The sequence below is a fragment of the Leuciscus leuciscus genome (assembly GCF_965113295.1).
Source record: "Leuciscus leuciscus genome assembly, chromosome: 24".
Classification (NCBI taxonomy): Eukaryota; Metazoa; Chordata; class Actinopteri; order Cypriniformes; family Leuciscidae; genus Leuciscus; species Leuciscus leuciscus.
The window spans coordinates 32,532,970-32,555,136 of NC_138723.1; the positions used below are offsets into that span (position 1 = coordinate 32,532,970).

Below are 22,167 nucleotides of genomic sequence, written 5' to 3' on the forward strand. Positions count from 1 at the left end.
TTATAGAGCAGGAATATTAGTGTTATTATAGAGACGGCAGGAATATTAGTGTTATTATAGAGCAGGAATATTAGTGTTATTATAGAGCAGGAATATTAGTGTTATTATAGAGCAGGAATATTAGTGTTATTATAGAGCGGGAATATTAGTGTTATTATAGAGCAGGAATATTAGTGTTATTATAGAGCAGGAATATTAGTGTTATTATAGAGCAGGAATATTAGTGTTATTATAGAGCAGGAATATTAGTGTTATTATAGAGCGGGAATATTAGTGTTATTATAGAGCAGGAATATTAGTGTTATTATAGAGCAGGAATATTAGTGTTATTATAGAGCAGGAATATTAGTGTTATTATAGAGCAGGAATATTAGTGTTATTATAGCAGGAATATTAGTGTTATTATAGAGACGGCAGGAATATTAGTGTTATTATAAAAGGAATATTAGTGTTATTATAGAGCAGGAATATTAGTGTTATTATAGAGACGGCAGGAATATTAGTGTTATTATAAAAGGAATATTAGTGTTATTATAGCAGGAATATTAGTGTTATTATAGAGACGGCAGGAATATTAGTGTTATTATAGAGCAGGAATATTAGTGTTATTATAGAGCAGGAATATTAGTGTTATTATAGAGCAGGAATATTAGTGTTATTATAGCAGGAATATTAGTGTTATTATAGAGACGGCAGGAATATTAGTGTTATTATAAAAGGAATATTAGTGTTATTATAGAGCAGGAATATTAGTGTTATAGCAGGAATATTAGTGTTATTATAGAGCAGGAATATTAGTGTTATTATAGAGCAGGAATATTAGTGTTATTATAGAGCAGGAATATTAGTGTTATTATAGAGCAGGAATATTAGTGTTATTATAGAGCAGGAATATTAGTGTTATTATAGAGCAGGAATATTAGTGTTATTATAGAGCAGGAATATTAGTGTTATTATAAAAGGAATATTAGTGTTATTATAGCAGGAATATTAGTGTTATTATAGAGACGGCAGGAATATTAGTGTTATTATAAAAGGAATATTAGTGTTATTATAGAGCAGGAATATTAGTGTTATAGCAGGAATATTAGTGTTATAGAGCAGGAATATTAGTGTTATTATAGAGCAGGAATATTAGTGTTATTATAGCAGGAATATTAGTGTTATTATAGAGACGGCAGGAATATTAGTGTTATTATAAAAGGAATATTGGTGTTATTATAGAGCAGGAATATTAGTGTTATTATAGAGACGGCAGGAATATTAGTGTTATTATAAAAGGAATATTGGTGTTATTATAGAGCAGGAATATTAGTGTTATTATAAAAGGAATATTAGTGTTATTATAGCAGGAATATTAGTGTTATTATAGAGACGGCAGGAATATTAGTGTTATTATAGAGACGGCAGGAATATTAGTGTTATTATAGAGACGGCAGGAATATTAGTGTTATTATAAAAGGAATATTAGTGTTATTATAGAGCAGGAATATTAGTGTTATTATAGAGCAGGAATATTAGTGTTATAGAGCAGGAATATTAGTGTTATTATAGAGCAGGAATATTAGTGTTATTATAGAGCAGGAATATTAGTGTTATTATAGAGCAGGAATATTAGTGTTATTATAGAGCAGGAATATTAGTGTTATAGAGCAGGAATATTAGTGTTATTATAGAGCAGGAATATTAGTGTTATTATAGAGCAGGAATATTAGTGTTATTATAGAGCAGGAATATTAGTGTTATTATAGAGCAGGAATATTAGTGTTATTATAGAGACAGCAGGAATATTAGTGTTATTATAGAGCAGGAATATTAGTGTTATTATAGAGCAGGAATATTAGTGTTATTATAGAGCAGGAATATTAGTGTAATTATAGCAGGAATATTAGTGTTATTATAGAGCAGGAATATTAGTGTTATTATAGAGCAGGAATATTAGTGTTATTATAGAGCGGGAATATTAGTGTTATTATAGAGCGGGAATATTAGTGTTATTATAGAGCGGGAATATTAGTGTTATTATAGAGCAGGAATATTAGTGTTATTATAGAGCAGGAATATTAGTGTTATTATAGAGCAGGAATATTAGTGTTATTATAGAGACGGCAGGAATATTAGTGTTATTATAAAAGGAATATTAGTGTTATTATAGAGCAGGAATATTAGTGTTATTATAGCAGGAATATTAGTGTTATTATAGAGCAGGAATATTAGTGTTATTATAGAGCAGGAATATTAGTGTAATTATAGAGACGGCAGGAATATTAGTGTAATTATAACAGGAATATTAGTGTAATTATAGCAGGAATATTAGTGTAATTATAGCAGGAATATTAGTGTTATTATAGCAGGAATATTAGTGTAATTATAGCAGGAATATTAGGCTGCTGTCCCTTTAAGAGCTGCTCAATATAGTGACGCACGCAGCACTGAAAACAGTCGTCTCGCTCACAAAGGAATCGATAAGAGGAATTGAAATTGAAATTTTATAACAAGTATCCGACTCCCAACCCCAGACTCAGGTCCGACTCTCACTCATAAAGGCCATATCCATGATGTTCCTTTCCTCCAGGGCCATTACCGCTTCTGTGACGCACTGTTCTACCTGGGCGAGCACCAGAAGGCTATGCTGGCCAACCGTGAGGCTCAGGAGGCGTGCGGCGCTGACCCTGACGGGCTGAAAGACCTGCTCCAGCAGAGCGAGCGTTTCCACAGCGAGCTGCAGGAGAACGCCGGTAACACACGCTCCTCACGCTCACACTGAGGTTCTGCCGGTAACACACGCTCCTCACGCTCACACTGAGGTTCTGCCGGTAACACACGCTCCTCACGCTCACACTGAGGTTCTGCCGGTAACACACGCTCCACACACTCACACTGAGGGTCTGCCGATAACACACGCTCCGCACGCTCACACTGAGGTTCTGCCGGTAACACACGCTCCTCACGCTCACACTGAGGTTCTGCCGGTAACACACGCTCCTCACGCTCACACTGAGGTTCTGCCGGTAACACACGCTCCTCACGCTCACACTGAGGTTCTGCCGGTAACACACGCTCCGCACGCTCACACTGAGGGTCTGCCGATAACACACGCTCCGCACACTCACACTGAGGTTCTGCCGGTAACACACGCTCCTCACGCTCACACTGAGGTTCTGCCGGTAACACACGCTCCTCACGCTCACACTGAGGTTCTGCCGGTAACACACGCTCCTCACGCTCACACTGAGGTTCTGCCGGTAACACACGCTCCGCACGCTCACACTGAGGTTCTGCCGGTAACACACGCTCCGCACGCTCACACTGAGGGTCTGCCGATAACACACGCTCCGCACGCTCACACTGAGGGTCTGCCGATAACACACGCTCCGCACGCTCACACTGAGGGTCTGCCGGTAACACACGCTCCTCACGCTCACACTGAGGTTCTGCCGGTAACACACGCTCCTCACGCTCACACTGAGGTTCTGCCGGTAACACACGCTCCTCACGCTCACACTGAGGGTCTGCCGATAACACACGCTCCGCACGCTCACACTGAGGGTCTGCCGATAACACACGCTCCGCACGCTCACACTGAGGTTCTGCCGGTAACACACGCTCCTCACACTCACACTGAGGTTCTGCCGGTAACACACGCTCCGCACGCTCACACTGAGGTTCTGCCGGTAACACACGCTCCGCACGCTCACACTGAGGTTCTGCCGGTAACACACGCTCCGCACGCTCACACTGAGGGTCTGCCGGTAACACATGCTCCTCACGCTCACACTGAGGGTCTGCCGGTAACACACGCTCCGCACGCTCACACTGAGGTTCTGCCGATAACACACGCTCCGCACGCTCACACTGAGGGTCTGCCGGTAACACATGCTCCTCACGCTCACACTGAGGGTCTGCCGGTAACACACGCTCCGCACGCTCACACTGAGGGTCTGCCGATAACACACGCTCCGCACACTCACACTGAGGTTCTGCCGGTAACACACGCTCCGCACACTCACACTGAGGTTCTGCCGGTAACACACGCTCCGCACGCTCACACTGAGGGTCTGCCGGTAACACACGCTCCGCACACTCACACTGAGGTTCTGCCGGTAACACACGCTCCTCACACTCACACTGAGGGTCTGCCGGTAACACACGCTCCTCACGCTCACACTGAGGTTCTGCCGGTAACACACGCTCCTCACGCTCACACTGAGGTTCTGCCGGTAACACGCTCCGCACGCTCACACTGAGGTTCTGCCGGTAACACACGCTCCGCACGCTCACACTGAGGTTCTGCCGGTAACACACGCTCCGCACACTCACACTGAGGTTCTGCCGGTAACACACGCTCCTCACGCTCACACTGAGGGTCTGCCGGTAACACACGCTCCTCACGCTCACACTGAGGGTCTGCCGGTAACACACGCTCCGCACACTCACACTGAGGTTCTGCCGGTAACACACGCTCCTCACACTCACACTGAGGGTCTGCCGGTAACACACGCTCCTCACGCTCACACTGAGGGTCTGCCGGTAACACACGCTCCGCACACTCACACTGAGGTTCTGCCGGTAACACACGCTCCGCACACTCACACTGAGGGTCTGCCGGTAACACGCTCCGCACGCTCACACTGAGGGTCTGCCGGTAACACACGCTCCGCACACTCACACTGAGGTTCTGCCGGTAACACACGCTCCTCACACTCACACTGAGGGTCTGCCGGTAACACACGCTCCTCACGCTCACACTGAGGTTCTGCCGGTAACACGCTCCGCACGCTCACACTGAGGTTCTGCCGGTAACACACGCTCCGCACGCTCACACTGAGGTTCTGCCGGTAACACACGCTCCTCACGCTCACACTGAGGTTCTGCCGGTAACACGCTCCGCACGCTCACACTGAGGTTCTGCCGGTAACACACGCTCCGCACACTCACACTGAGGTTCTGCTGTGCGTTGTTGCTTCGCATGGCTTGTGTCCTGCGCTGAGAACTCTTCTTCCGATGTTATTGCTGTCTTTATGGAGTTATGAGGTCCTTCGAAATGTACTTATTATTATTTTGAAGGTATATTTTTATTATTTTTGCCAAAGGAATGCAGTTGAACATTAGCCAGCCCGCTAACACTGGCACATTTACAGAAATGTTAATTAATGTCTGCTGTCTTTGTAATAGAAAGAAAGACTCCTCACACCTCACCGCATTATTACTGTTGTGTTTCCTCAAGCAGACCAAATGAAGACCAAGAAGACGGAAACTAAAAGGATTTCTTCTAAAACCAGGTTTGTAGGGGTTTTTACATTTGAGTGTTTGAGGGGTCCAAGACTTTAGGACTTTAGTCACATTTGAACCATGAATACACACACACACACACACAAAAAAGGATTCTAAGAGTTTTGTGGTTGAAATAAAAAAAAGTAACACATCCTTACTTTTCAACCTGTTCTCCTTCAATTTGACCCTGTTAGGAATGAATGGAATGCGAGGAATGCTTCAGTACATAGAAAACCCTAAAAATGCTAAAACTTTACCAAAAAATTATTATATAATGTCTTCATGTGTATCTGAATGCACACTGAAGGAAAACTGACTTTAGGACCCAGCGGAACAGCTCATTTGCTCCATATAGAGCTATAAGGCCATCTAGAGTCATGAAATATCATCTAACATTATGTATTTTACACAAGAGGTCGGCAAACACACCCAATGTAAGATATTTAGAGCTGAATTAAAAGGGTTATGAATAAAATTGTGAGCTATTTTGAATTTAAGTTGAAAGAATGTGAGGAATGTGCTTAAATTACTATTTATTATTCATTAGTAATTTAAAGGTTAAAAAAAAGTTATAAAGTGCGGGATGAGGGTTAAGCTCGTATTTGTGCTCTGGTGTTGCATGGTTGAAGGATTAGAGCTTGTGTTTGTAACGCAGAGCGCATGCGGGTGACTCTTCATCTCAGCATCAGAGATCCACTCATCAGCCTGAAGCGCCGTCTCGTTCCTCCAGCCTGGAGAGTTCGGTGAGTCTTGCCTTCTGAACACCACCTCCCTCACGAGTGCTCGACCGACACACAGCCCAGGCCGTCTCGTGTCATCGTCATGTATATAAAACACATTTTTCTGAAATTTATGCATGTGTGTATTTATATAAACAAAATAATAATACACAGTACACACACATTATTAGGGTTGGGTATCGAGAACCGGTTCCATTTTAGAACCGGTAACAAATTTCCAAAAACCGGGTATTTGATGAGACGCACGCATTACGATTCCTCTTATCGATTCCTGACTATCCGTTATTTCAAATGTAGGCGCACGGCAAGCACGTTCATAATAGAAGCGACATGGGCCGTGGGCGCGATGAGCATGCGGTGCGTGGCGCTCGTTTTTGCAGGCGCGCCTATGCCTCGGCGAGATGAAAACATCTCAACTTTTCAGAATGGCGCAAGCGGTGCGCGGGTCAAGTCACAAAAAACAACCGACCTTTCTGTAACATCAAAAGCTCGGCTGAACAGCTGATCATAGCTGAACAGGGCGGGTTTTTATTTCTCATCTCCGTAAATATATCTAGTAGCCCAGTAAATGGTTGGTTGCATAGCAACGACAGACGCCACGGGAGCGCAAGCGCTTGTGGAAAGAAGGAGAAAGCGGTGCGGCCGTGCTTTTCCATGCATTTTTAGACGCGATATGTGAACGGTCTCTAATTCAGGAATCTATGTGGCTTAAAATCATTTTTGTTTAGTTTAAAATGGAGATCACGATTACATACATCAGACAACTACTTAGAATAACATGTTTAGTATAATAGTCAATTTTTTTTTTAAACTAGTTTGAATAATTAATTCAAACACTAATTAATTCAGTGTCTCATAAATACTTGTTTAATGAATGAATGATTCACCGTTTTTGAACGAATCTCTCGAGTCTTCTTCAATAAATAATTCAATAAAAATAAAAAACTGTCGATTTTTGCCACCTACTGCTGGAGTAATAATATAATCAACACCTTTATATGAAGAGACTCCTTTCACTTTAGCCATTTTATTGGTTATTGCTTAAAATTGGCAAGAATAAAAGGTAGAAATATTTATTCTTCAATTATTTGCCCTTTTTTCTCCCTCCCAAAAATATTGGAATCGGAAACAAGAATCGATAAGAACTGGATTCGATAAGCAGAATCGGAATCGCTAAAAATGAAACGATACCCAACCCTACATATTATGTAAACAAACTTTTGTTTTGGATGCGTTTAATCGTTTCACAGCCCTAGTTCCTCTACAGTCGTCAACATTTGAAGTGACTTTCATCAAAGTTATACATGAATTTTGAACAGTACCCGATCTTGTCTTAGGACAACTTTTAACTTTTTTTGATCCACTTCAAATGGTGACCTACTGTACATAATTATTTAATAAATCTTTAATGATCTAATAAAAGTTTATTTTCTCAAACCTAGCAAAAGAATCCAGCTGTGAGATCTTGTGTGTTTGTAAAGGCCCTGATATACTTCACGCGAAGTTCTTTTTTGTTCTCCGTTTATGGGTAAAACAAAATAATTAATTTCTCTGTGCTGTATGTGAAACTAGCGCTGTATTCTCATTACTTGGAAAAAATATGATTAGTCATTAGAATGAAATGTTGTGATATCAGCCGCCTGCTCTCTAACATTGGCCGTTGATATCGGTCGCCCACTAATGCTTCAGTTCAGGCCTTAGTTCCTGTGAGATGTGAGTGTGCTCTGTCTGTCTAACGACTGATGTTCTTCTCTCTTATAGCAGACGTCTGAGCGTGGGAAACACCAGGCTGACGCTGCAGGTGAGGGACAACATTCTTCAGATATTTCAGCATTTGCTTCTGTATTGAGCTCGAGTTTAAATGTGCTCTGCTCATTGCGTTATGAATGTCTTATTCTGTGCACTGTTGCACTTCATTTTTGCATGTTTTGCTTTTTATTTATCGCAAGCTTTATAGTTTTTTAGCAAAAATGAAAATGTCCTGATGATTTACTCTCCTCCTCATCATCCAAGATGTTCATGTCTGTCTTCAGTGGAAAAGAAATGAAGGTTTTTGAGGAAAACGTTCCAGGATGTTTCTCCATATAGTGACTTCAATGGAGTCCAACGGGTCGAAGGTCCAGATGTGAGTTTCAGTGCAGCTTCAAAGTCTCGACACGATCCAGCCGAGGAATAAGAGTCTCATCTAGACAAACCAGCGGACATTTTAGAACAAAAATAAACATTTATATACTTTAACCACTAATGCTGGTCTTGTTGAAAGGTCAAGTGTGACGTAGGCGTAAGTACTGCGGTAGGGCGAAAAACTCATCTAATTTTCTCCTCCAAAATCGTCCAACATCATTGTTTTTACTTTTTTTTTTAAATGCCGTTTGACTCAGTCTTTGCACGTTCACTTTGTAAACACTAGGTCTGTACTTCACTTGCGTCACACATGACCTTTCAACCTGATTACGTAATGTGTGGCGCATCTCAGCTAGTGCTAGATGAACATTAGTGGTTAAAGTATATAAATGTTTATTTTTGTGTTAATGTCCGCTGGTTTGTCTAGATAAGACTCTTATTCCTCGGCTGGATTGTGTCGAGACTTTGAAGCTGCACTGAAACTCAAATCTGGACCTTCGACCCGCTGGACCCCATTGAAGTCACTAGGCTATATGGAGAAACATCCTGGAGTGTTTTCCCCAAAAACCTTCATTTCTTTTCCACTGAAGAAACGCATGAATATCTTGGATGATGAGGCGGAGAGTAAATCATCAGGAAATCTTAATTCTGAAGTGAACTAATCCTTTAAATTTGGCTAAAAACCCTGCAGATAACCCGTTTAAAACCTGTAATGGCAGTAGGCTTCTCTCTCTCGTCTCTGAACACACACACACACACACATCTGTACTGAACGTGTGTTATCTGGAAGTGAAGGCTGCGTCTCAAGTCTGTTCCCAGCGCTCATCCCTCTCTCCAAGGTCACTGATAACTCGTGTGTTAATGTGCTGTTATGGACTGGCAAACAGAACGAAGCTTGAATATCTTGTGGAATTGAAAGAATGTGTTTTCATTCATGTGGGTATGTTGTCATAAACGCTCCCTCTAGAGGAAGTGTGTGTCACGCTGTTTCCGGTGAGTCTCGTGCCGTGCTTGTTCCCTCCTTCAACTGATGCGGTTGTTTCTAGACGCTCACCGGTGTTTAGCGCTAGCGGTTCTTCTGGTTCTGCGGGTTGTTCCTGAACGCAGGAGTGATTTATTTATTTATTTCCCCAGGAAAGTTTCTTCATTTGAACTCTAATCTCAAACTTCCATTGTGTTCAGGGAACTCTGGAGCTCGAGCCCATCCTGAAGAAAGAGCGGACAGACTCAAAGACATGAAAAGGTAATAAACCGGGTTATTGTCATGAAAGTGACCAGAAAACAAGCTAATTATTTCGTTAGTTCAAACATGTTTCAATCATTCAATGTGTTGATAGAAATCTGACTGACATTAATTGTAAAGGATGTTTGTGAAGAGTTATTTTATCTTTAAAGTGAAACTTGAGCTTATAATGACAGGTACAATAAAGCTAGATTTACTTTCATTTCTCAGTCGCTCGGTGTCAGGATGTTTTCTTCACTTCTGCTGTTTGTGATGAGCGTGAACAAACCTTGGTAACGCTATACAAATAGGCTTGTGTTAACTAGCACAATCTAACTGTGAACACTTATTCATCTAAATATAGCTGTTCATGTTCACAGTGCATTAATGTTAACTTTTGCCCTAAAAAATGTGTTGGTAAATGTTGAACTTGACATTAAACGAGATAAATAATGCTGTAGAAATGTTAACTTTTTTTAGTACATAATGCAACTTTGTGAAGTGTTACCAAAACATGAAATAAACATTTAACTTGAATAAACTATTCAAGCTTGATGGCATAGAAAAATGGCAAACACAACAACTACTAAAACTTAGGGCTGTCCCCGACTATGGATTTTCATAGTCGAATCAGAATCGTCATGTCTTGCCTATAGTCGACTAATAGTCGAATCATGTGTACGGGGGCGGGGCTTTAACGTTTCAAAGCCGCGATGTACAGAAAATCACACAAAGATATAGAAGAAAATGTATAAAAACATTTTTGATCAATAAAACTAAGAAATAACATAAATAACTCCAGAAAGGCCACACTGCAGATTTGCATTTCACATGCAAATCAAATTAAATCGGCTAAATTACCTGTGCGAGCAGGCCAGCCTACAGCACAACATCAATGCACCGAAAAAATAAACAATTAATTTACTAAATTAAATTAGAACAGAATATACCTTTCTAATAAATAAAAATACAAAACGAAATAAATCAGAATGAAGTCACAGGATGAGGAGCAAATAAATAAATAAAATAAAAATAAAGAAATTATTAAAATAACGATAGAAGCCAGAATTTTCAACTTTGTCTTTTTAACTGCAGAAACAACAATAAATGCTAAACTGGAGAGGCAGTCTTTTTAGCTAAAAATGTTCACAGCATCCAAAAATAAAATTAGAACCGGCTGAAAAGTTTTGAAATCACTTGTACCCTATACCTGATCGAGAGAACAAATCCTGAACGTCTTTCACTCTGTCTGTCCGTTGGAGTCTTTTCAAATTGTGCGCGGGGATAAAATACATTCTAACGTGAAACCCAGTCTATGCGTGAAACATGTTAACGTTGGCCGGCAGAAGTGCGATCATGGTTTTCCTGATGCTAAATCCAGCCTTGGAGAATATCCTTTCTAATCGTGTACATCCACACTTTAGATTTTCTTATCCCAGACATTGTTAAAGATTTAAATCCTTGCCGCGAAGACGCTCCTCTGTCGGTCACGGATTGAAAGTGAAACTTAAATCTGTCACGGGGTGTTTGGATTTATTTACGCACGTTAAAAAATATTTATTAAAAGCTTCTTTCTTTGCACATTTTTATATAGGCCTACAGCATTATCATAATAGGCTGAATATTAACATATTTACATAAAAGCTAGTTCTATGTGAAATCAGACATTGAGCGCCCTCATAAAGCCAAAGTGGCATGATCCTCGTTTCATAACACCCCTGCGAAGATTCGACCGTGAGATCGGTAGTCGAATCAGGCTCCTCCTATCGAAGCATCGAATCTTCGACTATTCGGGGTCACCCCTACTAAAACTGATTCAAATTAAAATGTTGACAAAATCTGGTAACGCTTTACAAAAAGGTTCATTAGTTAATGTATTAACCAACATGAACTAACAATGAGCAACACATTTGTTACAGTAGTTATTCATCTTTGTTAATGTGAGTTATTAATAATACAGCTGTTCATTGTTTGTTCATGTTAGTTCACAGTGCAGTAACTAATGTTCACTAATACAACCTTTGATTTTAATAATGTATTAGTAAATGTGGAAATTAACATTTAAGATGAATAAATGCTGTAGAAGTATTGTTCATTCATAGTTCATGTTAACTAAGGTAGTTCACTAATGAACCTTATTGTTAAGTGTTACCCAAAATCTAAACTAAAATCTGATTGAGAATATTAACATATTAGCTGTTTTTATTTGTAGTTTTTTTTATTCCTTGATCAGAAACACTGCACTGATGTCATTGAGCCTGTTGGATAATGATGCTTATTCCTAATGAATCTTGTCCTAGTGAAATGAGTCCGCGGAAGAGTAAGAAAGCTTCAGGTGCAGTGGAGAAGCCGTCGGTGCGCAGCAAACACACACCTGTCCCGGAGCGAGGCAAACACACACCTGTCCCGGAGCGCAGCAAACACACACCTGTCCCGGAGCGAGCCCCCAGTCCAGCGGTTAGTGTCACACAGAGCAAACTCCTGAGCAGTGTTGGGGAAACTCATTACAAGTAACTTGAGTTGTGCGTGTGTAACGCCGGCGTGTGTGTGTGTTTAACGCTGGCGTGTGTGTGTAGCGCTGGGGTCTGAGGTGTTTTTGGGGTCCTTGAGATGTTCTGACATAACCCTGACATTTGTGCTTTTTTCAGTTGCTTATAAACATTAATGGCAAAGGTGTAAATTACACTCTATTTAGCACAAACAGGGCTACCATAATATGTGAGCAACATGCATGTACATGTTTGTAATTTTGAGAGAATAATGTTTATGCATGGTTATTGAAAAAAAAAAAATTCAAGTTTCTGAAATAAGGCCACAAAACACATGCTAAATATGTGTCCACAAGACTTCTGACTAATGGATGTTGTCGCCTAGAGTTTTTGCTTCAAAATGATCTGAAAATCATCCTGCCTAATCATTCACATAAAACAATACATTGATTTAAACTTTATAAGACACGTTTTGTTTGGAAAGGCAGTATGTGTGTGGGGGCGTGAATGATCATGAACAATGATATATATATATATATATATATATATATATATATATAAAATTCAAATATAAATGAAAGTCAAAAGCACATTTTTAGTACATAGTCATACCTGGAAACAAATCCTGATCAAATAGGCTATATGGGCCATTCCACAGAATTGGTTCAAAGTTAGAGTTGGAAACATCTTGAAATTTCTAGTAATTGTGCAGTTAATTCTCATACTGTATTTTCAGAAAGTTTTGGAATATATCTTCTCCCCAAATGTGTCACTAATAAATAATTTAATGAGAAGGCTTATATTGACACATTGAGATTTTGTTTAGCCTACATCTACCTTGTAAATATATTTTTTTATATTTTATTAAAAAGTTTTCACATGTAAATCAACAACAATTACAATTTTAACAATATTTAAAGTGTAATCTTTCTTTTTTTAAAGTTTACATTTTATCATATGTATTTTAAAGTTAAGGATTCATTAGTTTGAATATAGCCATCATTGGAACAAACACTATAATAACATCTTAGTTGAAGACTATTTTTGACAAAACATACTATATATTTAACATGAGCAGAAACTGGCAAACAAAAGCTTATTTGATGTGGCAGTAGTCTATTTTACAGTAAAAACTTTATAATCTATCCAAAACTAGTCAATGAAATGTCTTTCATATTTCGTCTGTAACATATCGTTTTTATGATATATTAGGGCACATAAATGTTAATTTGCAGTTTAATATGTTACTTATACAAGGACATTTTTTTTCAACATGTTTCAGTCGATTTTTACTCATCTCAGTCTAGCAATATAGTTTGGTAAAAGCTGTTCATTCATTCACACCTAGAAACGCGATTCATATTTAAACAGTCTTTTTGCGTTTACAGACACTTCCATATCGAGATAAGAACAAAGCACTTGAGAATAAAGAACTCACTATTCACAATCCTCAGCTGGATCCGTTGCTCCTCGAAATGAAACTACATTTAATAAAATTAGGGAATAAATGCCCTTTATAAAGGTAAAAAAAAATTGTGTGTGTTCCAACAGTGATGTAATGAAACATTGACAATTTAAGTTTGAAGGGAGTAAAACCTCTGGTTGGTTGGTTGTTTAGTTAGTTAGTTAGTTAGTCAGTTAGTTTGTATAGCACATTTAAAAACAACATGAGTCGACCAAAGTGCTCTCCATTTAAAACAATATTCAAACAGCCAAAATACAAAATACAAAAAACATTAAACTCGACACCAAACCAAATACAATTAGAATACAAGACAACAGTAAAACAAGGTACACTCAACTACTAGCTCCACCATCAGCCTGGGCTAGCAAATGCACCCTCAACCCTGATTTAGGCTATTAAGGAAATGTAATTTTGCCAATGTAAAAATGTAAATTTTGCTTTTATTTTAAATAAATGTTCATTTTAAATCAGCCTACTTCAGTGTGATGTGTTACCATATCATCATGCTTAACACTGAGAATTTGAATAATTGTAATGTGATGATCAGATGCAGATCTAAGAGAATATCACTGGTTCGGGCGGTTGGCGGTGGATTATTTAATTTTAACAGTGGATTCGGGTTATTCAAAGTGCACCAGATTAATGAATTTATCTTTTAAATGTACAAAATTTTCTACCGAGCTCCACCCACAAGAATACAGTGGGAAACACAGTTTATGATGGACTACGGAAACATATTAATTTAACTATTTTATTATTAAAATACATGATCAGGATTTTAGCACCTCCGCCTCGTTTGAGCCAGGAGAAACCCTGTGTGTGTGTAACGCTGGTGCGTGTGTGTGTGTGTAACGCTGGTGCGTGTGTGTGTGTGTAAGTGTGTGTGTGTAACGCTGGTGCGTGTGTGTGTGTGTGTGTGTGTGTGTGTGTAATGCTGGCGTGTGTGTTTAATGCTGGCGTGTGTGTAACGCTGGTGTGTGTTTGAGGCTTGTGTGTGTTTAATGCTGGTGTGTGTTTAATGCTTGTGTGTGTGTGTGTGTGTGTGTGTGTGTGTGTAACGCTGGCGTGTGTGTGTGTAACGCTGGCGTGTGTGTGTAACGCTGGCGTGTGTGTGTAACGCTGGCGTGTGTGTGTAACGCTGGCGTGTGTGTGTAACGCTGGCGTGTGTGTGTAACGCTGGCGTGTGTGTGTGTAACACTGGCGTGTGTGTGTTTGACGCTGGCATGTGTGTGCAACGCTGGCATGTGTGTGTTTGAGGCTTGTGTGTGTGTGTGTGTGTGTGTGTGTGTGTGTGTGTGTGTGTAACGCTGGCGTTTGTTTGAGGCTGGTGTGTGTGTGTGTGTGTGTAACGCTGGCCTGTGTGTAACGCTGGCGTGTGTTTGAGGCTCGCTGGTGTGTGTAACGCTGGCGTGTGTGTTTGAGGCTGGCGTGTGTGTGTAACGCTGGCATGTGTGTTTGAGGCTCGCTGGTGTGTGTAACGCTGGCGTGTGTGTTTGAGGCTGGCGTGTGTGTGTAACGCTGGCGTGTGTGTAACGCTGGCGTGTGTGTAACGCTGGCGTGTGTGTAACGCTGGCGTGTGTGTGTGTGTGTGTGTGTGTGTGTGTGTGTGTGTGTGTGTGTGTGTGTGTAACGCTGGCGTGTGTGTGTAACGCTGGCGTGTGTGTAACGCTGGCGTGTGTGTAACGCTGGCGTGTGTGTAACGCTGGCGTGTGTGTGTGTGTGTGTGTGTGTGTGTGTGTGTGTGTAACACTGGCGTGTGTGTGTGTGTTTGACGCTGGCATGTGTGTGTAACGCTGGCATGTGTGTGTTTGAGGCTTGTGTGTGTGTGTGTGTGTAACGCTGGCGTGTGTTTGAGGCTGGTGTGTGTGTGTGTGTAACGCTGGCGTGTGTTTGAGGCTGGTGTGTGTGTAACGCTGGCATGTGTGTTTGAGGCTCGCTGGTGTGTGTAACGCTGGCGTGTGTGTTTGAGGCTGGCGTGTGTGTGTAACGCTGGCGTGTGTGTAACGCTGGCGTGTGTTAGAGCTGCACGATTAATCGTTAAAAGATCGCGATCTCGATTCAACCCCCACGCGATCTTAATCCTGCATTTCTACGATTCTGCCAATGATATTCAACGGGATAACGCGCTAGGGGTGGAACGGATCGCACTAGATTCGGTTCGGCACGCATGTGATTCACGGATTAAATGCTAAATTTAACCATCATAGAGTGAAAGTTCATAATTTGGAGTGGACGTGTATTGACTTGCCAATTTACACATTCAAACAATTTTAATCGCGGAAGAAGAGCCGAAAACCGGGACTCGGGCCGCGCGTTATATGTGCGCACAGCCACACACACTCGAAACGCAGTGAAAGAGAGGCGCATTTCAGACAGCGCTCGAATGCAGAATTGATTCCTCTTTCGCGTTTCCTTGCCCTTGAACGGACACATAAACACAAAATTGTCAACATACCGGTCTAAATGACCATCTCGACAAGTATTCTCTCGTTTATGTCATATGTGAACAGCTGAGAAAGAAACGGCTATTTGTCCGTTTTTTTCGGTCCGTGCAGTCGGTCTTAGGCCCAATCCCAATTCTATTTTATACCCCTTCGCCTACCCCTAACCCTTACCCCTTGCCCCTTGAAACAGAGTGGCAAGGCGTAGGGGTGAAAATATTCCCCTAAGAAATGGGACACCACTACTACACCGTTACATGTCATTATACATCGTCGCTAGCGCCTACGTCACAGGAGATGCGCCAATGTTTATTACAAACTTCCAAGATGCCATCGTCAGCTGTAGTCTTGCGTGAGTTACAGATATTTTTTGTATTTTTCTTCTGAAGTTTGCAGAAAAAAATGGAGATGACGATATCTTCGACGCCTAAAAGCTGCGTTCACACCAAACGCGAATAGAGCGTCTGGCGCGAGTGATTTCAATGTTAAAAGACGCGTTTACACGCGTCTGGAGGTCTTGCGGCGCGAATGAGGCGTTTAGTGCGGCGCGGTGGACGCGAATTCGCCTCATTCGCGCGTCCACTTCGCTTCAAACTTTTGCTTTTTACACGCGTCATATTGTTAACGAACTTTAACGATTTTTTTGCAACTGTTTCTTTGAAGAACATGACCGTAAATATGAACACAAGATTGAATGTGACAAAGAAAATGATTATTGGCAGTCATGTTGCCTCTGTAGCCGGTGTATGCAGGTACATTTCTCATACCCCTTCGTTTGAAGTGTGGTCCCGAAAAATCTTCGTTTCAAGGGCTATCTGGCCCTTCCCCTTACCCCTACCCCTCCAACCAAAAGAGAATTGAGACAGCCCTACCCCTTCACGTGCACACGCAAAACCGAGGGGAAGGGGTAAGTGAAGGGGTAAGGGGTAGAATTGGGATTGGCCCTTAAAGTGACAGCACACACTTAATATTATACTGTTTTCTGTGTCATTGATATAAATAAAACAATAAAATACAGCTTTAACAAAGATTAAACTATATTCAATTTATACAGTGGCCAATGGTGTTATTTTACATTTAGGCTTAATTATTAATTTATGTACCTAAATATACTGTTAGACTTTGTAAACTTTATTTAGTATTCATGTTATGTAATTTGTGTATTTGTTCTTATTTTATTACTGACTGTTCACTTGTTTTAAATAATGTGTGAACTTTATCAGTTAGGCTAGTAGTTTTTAATGTAGTAGCTATCGAAAAACTTCAACCGAGCTTTAAGTAATAAATGAAAAGCAAAGTTATTATAAACTTATCTCAATTAAACTACAGTATGAGATGGTTAAAAACAAAACTGCTCAATCACAAAGTACCAGCGGCCAGTCGAAACAAACGTCTATAAAAGCAACGCTATTCAACGCAACACCATACCCAAAAATGTTGATAGTGTTTCTTGCTAAGAATCTTTAATAGGTCTAGCCTGGCGTAATACCTTTGAATGTTGTCAATGTTTAATTGTCATTTTTTATTTTTTTAAATATTACATTCTTTTTGTTTACTGCATTTATTTAAATTTGACTGAAGCAAGCGTTTTATGTCTTATTTTGTTTCTATCTTGTTTGGTAACCTAATGTTCAGGATTTGTAGATCTTTAAAATAATAAAGCTTTTCAGAATCGTGAGAGAATCGTGATCTTGATTCCAAGCAAAAAAATCGCGATTCTCATTTTAGCCAGAATCGTGCAGCTCTAGCGTGTGTGTGTAACGCTGGCGTGTGTGTTTGAGGCTGGCGTGTGTGTAACCCTGGCGTGTGTGTTTGAGGCTGGCGTGCGTGTAACGCTGGTGTGTGTGTGTGTGTGTGTGTGTGTGTGTGTGTGTGTGTGTGTAACGCTGGGGTGTGTGTAACGCTGGTATGTGTGTTTGAGGCTGGCGTGTGTGTAACGCTGGTATGTGTGTTTGAGGCTGGCATGCGTGTGTGTAACGCTGGCATGTGTGTTTGAGGCTGGCGTGTGTCTAACGCTGGCATGTGTGTTTGAGGCTGGCGTGTGTGTAACGCTGGCGTGTGTGTTTGAGGCTGGCATGCGTGTAACGCTTGTGTGTGTGTGTAACGCTGGGGTGTGTGTAACGCTGGCATGTGTGTTTGAGGCTGGCGTGTGTGTAACGCTGGCCTGTGTGTTTGAGGCTGGCGTGCTTTTTTTTTTAACGCTGGGGTGTGTGTAACGCTGGGGTGTGTGTAACGCTGGTATGTGTGTTTGAGGCTGGCGTGTGTGTGTGTGTGTGTGTGTGTGTGTAACGCTGGTATGTGTGTTTGAGGCTGGCGTGCGTGTAACGCTGGCATGTGTGTTTGAGGCTGGCGTGCGTGTGTGTGTGTGTGTGTGTGTGTGTGTGTGTGTGTAACGCTGGTATGTGTGTTTGAGGCTGGCGTGTGTGTAACGCTGGCATGTGTGTTTGAGTCTCGCTGGTGTGCATTTATGCATTTTTGGCAGACGCTTTTATCCAGTGTGTGTGTGTGTGTAACGCTGGCGTGTGTGTAACGCTGGTATGTGTGTTTGAGGCTGGCGTGCGTGTGTGTAACGCTGGCATGTGTGTTTGAGGCTGGCGTGCGTGTAACGCTGGGGTGTGTGTAACGCTGGTATGTGTGTTTGAGGCTGGCGTGCGTGTAACGCTGGGGTGTGTGTAACGCTGGTATGTGTGTTTGAGGCTGGCGTGTGTGTGTGAAACGCTGGTGTGTGTGTAACGCTGGTGTGCGTGTTTAACGTTGGCGTGTGTATGTGTAACACTGGTGTGTGTGTAACGCTGGCGTGTGTGTTTGAGGCTGGCGTGTGTGTAACGCTGGTATGTGTGTTTGAGGCTGGCGTGCGTGTGTGTAACGCTGGCATGTGTGTTTGAGGCTGGCGTGCGTGTAACGCTGGCATGTGTAACTAGGCATGTGCCGGTATCACATTTTCATGCTGCGATTAATTGATTGAGCTTTTATCACGGTATACGGTATTATCGCAATATTTTAATTGCTCAAGAGAAACTGATGGATTGGGGGGGGATGTAGAAAAAACAACAACTTGCATCACAATAGGTGTAATTGTGATTGTCAAAACATTTGGTAACTAAACAGAATTTTACACAATTTTCACGATTTCAATTCAATTCTTGAGATTTGATTTCAGTCTTGATTCAATATTGACTCTTCGGATAAATATTAGGAAGGCTACAGTAGATAGCCTACATGTAAATTTTTCTCAAGAAAAAATATATCTCACATAATGCTGCAAACATACAGAGAGCCCTATCAGCTGGTATTATTAAAGGTTAAAAATTTACAAATTAATATAATTTGGTTTTCATTATAATAAGAATTATGACATAAGTAAAAATATAATACAAATGTGTATATATAGTGCACATATTTAGTAAAATACTCCTCTCTATAGCTATTTTTTTCTAGTCAACTAACGTGCTGCTCATTAAATGGCATAATTGTTCACCTGCAGTTTTATTGACCTCTTTCCGTGGTTGAAAAACACTGATTGATCGATATTATGTATGAGGCATAAAAACCTTTCGGTAAGTTGTACTGTATCTTTAAATAAAAACTAACAGATGATCGGTTTACTTGAACTGAGGCGCTACAGCGATCGGTCACGTCACATTTACAAGCACCAAAACGGTATTTATTGTCTGAATTTCGTAATAAAATGGACAGAACCTGAGAGCGGAGAATTTTTTTCATATCAAAAGTAACCTGCTCTGTCTAGTCTGTCGGTGTCAGTGTCCTCTTTACTCCGCAATTTTTCTCTGCGTGAGAAAATGGATGTGTGGCGCGAGAGCGTGTGAAAAGTGTCGATTGCGTGAGTCTCACGCTGAATGCGTAGAGTTGACAGCCCTGCTTTTAGAAGGGGGATAAATCGTCGGCTGCGTTCCTCCTTCCGCCATGCTTCTTCTCCATGTGAGGATTCATTACATTAGACTAGAGTGCGCACTGTGCCGCATGCACACAGCGCTTCTACATGTGGGGATTGTTTACATCAGAGTGCGCACGTGTTTTGCGCAGCATATACGCAGTGTTTGTTTAAGCGGTTGATGGAAAATAAGCTAATGCGCGTTCTATAAATATAAATTCTGATCTATTATTTTTCACGGTATTTTGAAGTGCCCGCGATAACACTATCGTGCATATTCATTACAGCGATTTATCGCATTACCGAATACCGGCACATGTCTATGTGTAACGCTGGTATGTGTGTTTGAGGCTGGCGTGTGTGTAACGCTGGCATGTGTGTTTGAGGCTGGCGTGCGTGTGTGTAACGCTGACATGTGTGTTTGAGGCTGGCGTGCGTGTGTGTAACGCTGGCATGTGTGTTTGAGGCTGGGGTGTGTGTAACGCTGGCATGTGTGTTTGAGGCTGGCGTGTGTGTAACGCTGGTATGTGTGTTTGAGGCTGGCGTGTGTGTAATGCTGGCATGTGTGTCTAACGCTGGCATGTGTGTTTGAGGCTGGTGTGTGTGTAACGCTGGTGTGTGTGTAACGCTGGGGTGTCTCTAACGCTGGCATGTGTGTTTGAGGCTGGTGTGTGTGTGTTTGAGGCTGGCGTGTGTGTAACGCTGGCGTGTGTTTGAGGCTGGCGTGTGTGTAACGCTGGCGTGTGTTTGAGGCTGGCGTGTGTCTAACGCTGGCATGTGTGTTTGAGGCTGGCGTGTGTGTAACGCTGGCCTGTGTGTTTGAGGCTGGCGTGCGTGTGTGTAACGCTGGTATGTGTGTTTGAGGCTGGCGTGCGTGTGTGTAACGCTGGTATGTGTGTTTGAGGCTGGCGTGCGTGCGTGTAACGCTGGCATGTGTGTGTTTGAGGCTGGCGTGCGTGCGTGTGTGTAACGCTGGCATGTGTGTGTTTGAGGCTGGCGTGCGTGCGTGCGTGCGTGTGTGTAACGCTGGCATGTGTGTGTAACGCTGGCATGTGTGTAACCGTGGCGTGTGTTTGAGGCTAGTGTGTGTGTGTGTAACACTGGCATGTGTGTTTGAGTCTCGCTGGCATGTGTGTTTGAGTCTCGCTGGTGTGTGCATTTATGCATTTTTGGCAGACGCTTTTATCCAAAGCGACTTATATTGCGTTATCCTATACATAGGTATGTGCAATCCCCTGGGATCGAACCCACAACCTTGCGTTGTTAACGCAATGCTCTTACCTCTGAGCTACAGGAAAGTGTGTGTAACGCTGGCATGTGTGTTTGAGGCTGGTGTGTGTGTGTAACGCTGGCGTGTGTGTAACGCTGGCGTGTGTGTAACGCTGGCGTGTGTTTGAGGCTGGCGCGTGTGCGTGTGTGTGTGTGTGTGTGTGTGCGTGTGTGTGTGTAATGCTGGCGTGTGTGTTTGAGGCTTGTGTGTGTAACGCTGGCATGTGTGTTTGAGGCTCGCGTGCGTGTAACGCTGGCGTGTGTGTGTAACGCTGGTATGTGTGTTTGAGGCTGGCGTGCGTGTAACCAGGGTTTCCGTTGTCCGGTAATTACCGGACATTGGCCGAAAAAAAAATGAAATGTCCGACAAAATTAAATCTCTCCGGTCAAATTGTCCGATTAAAATGACCTAATAATCCCGCCCCCCTAACACAATCTGAATTTGAGAATAAGCCTAAAATGTATAAAACAAAAATACACCGACCTTTGGCTTTTATAAAGGAACAGGCTCTACCGTTTGAAAGTTATTAAACAACATCGCATGCTGCATTTCAAATAAAGCGCACGCCTAAAACGGCTGTAATATAGACCTAAACAACGAACGAATGAGAGAGACGTTTCAAATATGGCCAGGCCCAGGCAGACTAGCCGTAAAAGCTTTTTTCAGAGGCAAGACGCGACGGACGATGGTGAATCAGGAACGCCTGAAGCCTCAGATGTCCAGACAGCTCCACCACCACCGGAGAAAAAGCAGAATCGGATCAAGACGAAGCAGCGAAGTCGCCTTGCGGAGAACAAGGTTACTCGGCTTATGCGCATTGCAAGTTGCGGAGAGACACTAGCCGCGTTTCCATTAGGCTACCCTTCAAATTGAAATTGCGAATTAAAAATACGCACAATGGAAACACGTTAATTTCGCAAAAACTCCCGTTTATCGCAAGAACGTTTTTATGCTCGCATGAGGTGGTTTTTCAGGCAATTCGAAAAAGGAATATTTCGCAAAACTGCAATGGAAACAGTTTTTGCGCATTTGCAGTCACCTGACTTAGAGGATGCGGTGTGTTTGAGGTCCATGTATAGCTACGCAAATAATAATCATTTTATATTATTTTATTATATTATAACATTTAATAAGCTATATTTAGAAGACGCTTTTATGCAAAAAAGGAACAAAGCTGAGTGTGGAGCGCGCACTGCATGGCACGGAGGCGCGGGCGTGACCACTTGCATTTTCCTATTAACAGTGGAAAC

The 22,167-nt window shown here is 41.8% G+C and overlaps 1 protein-coding gene and 1 long non-coding RNA gene across 7 annotated transcripts in view; both read left to right on the plus strand.

The window, feature by feature from the left end:
• ttc3 (tetratricopeptide repeat domain 3) overlaps window positions 1-22,167 on the plus strand; it is a 93,872-nt gene that overhangs the window by 19,123 nt on the left and 52,582 nt on the right. For 2 of the 6 annotated variants that reach the window (XM_082158600.1, XM_082158601.1), the window contains exons 12-17: window positions 2,576-2,738; window positions 5,228-5,282; window positions 5,930-6,017; window positions 7,776-7,815; window positions 9,273-9,381; window positions 11,661-11,817. In XM_082158600.1, coding sequence (XP_082014726.1) covers window positions 2,576-2,738; window positions 5,228-5,282; window positions 5,930-6,017; window positions 7,776-7,815; window positions 9,273-9,381; window positions 11,661-11,817 — 612 coding nt within the window. The remainder of the gene's footprint in view (window positions 1-2,575; window positions 2,739-5,227; window positions 5,283-5,929; window positions 6,018-7,775; window positions 7,816-9,272; window positions 9,382-11,660; window positions 11,818-22,167) is intronic. The other 4 variants (XM_082158604.1, XM_082158603.1, XM_082158605.1 and 1 more) reach the window with 4 other exon arrangements.
• LOC309489838 lies at window positions 11,824-13,784 on the plus strand. Its single transcript, XR_014202537.1, has 2 exons — window positions 11,824-12,157; window positions 12,206-13,784. It is a non-coding gene; the product is annotated as an uncharacterized lncRNA (long non-coding RNA).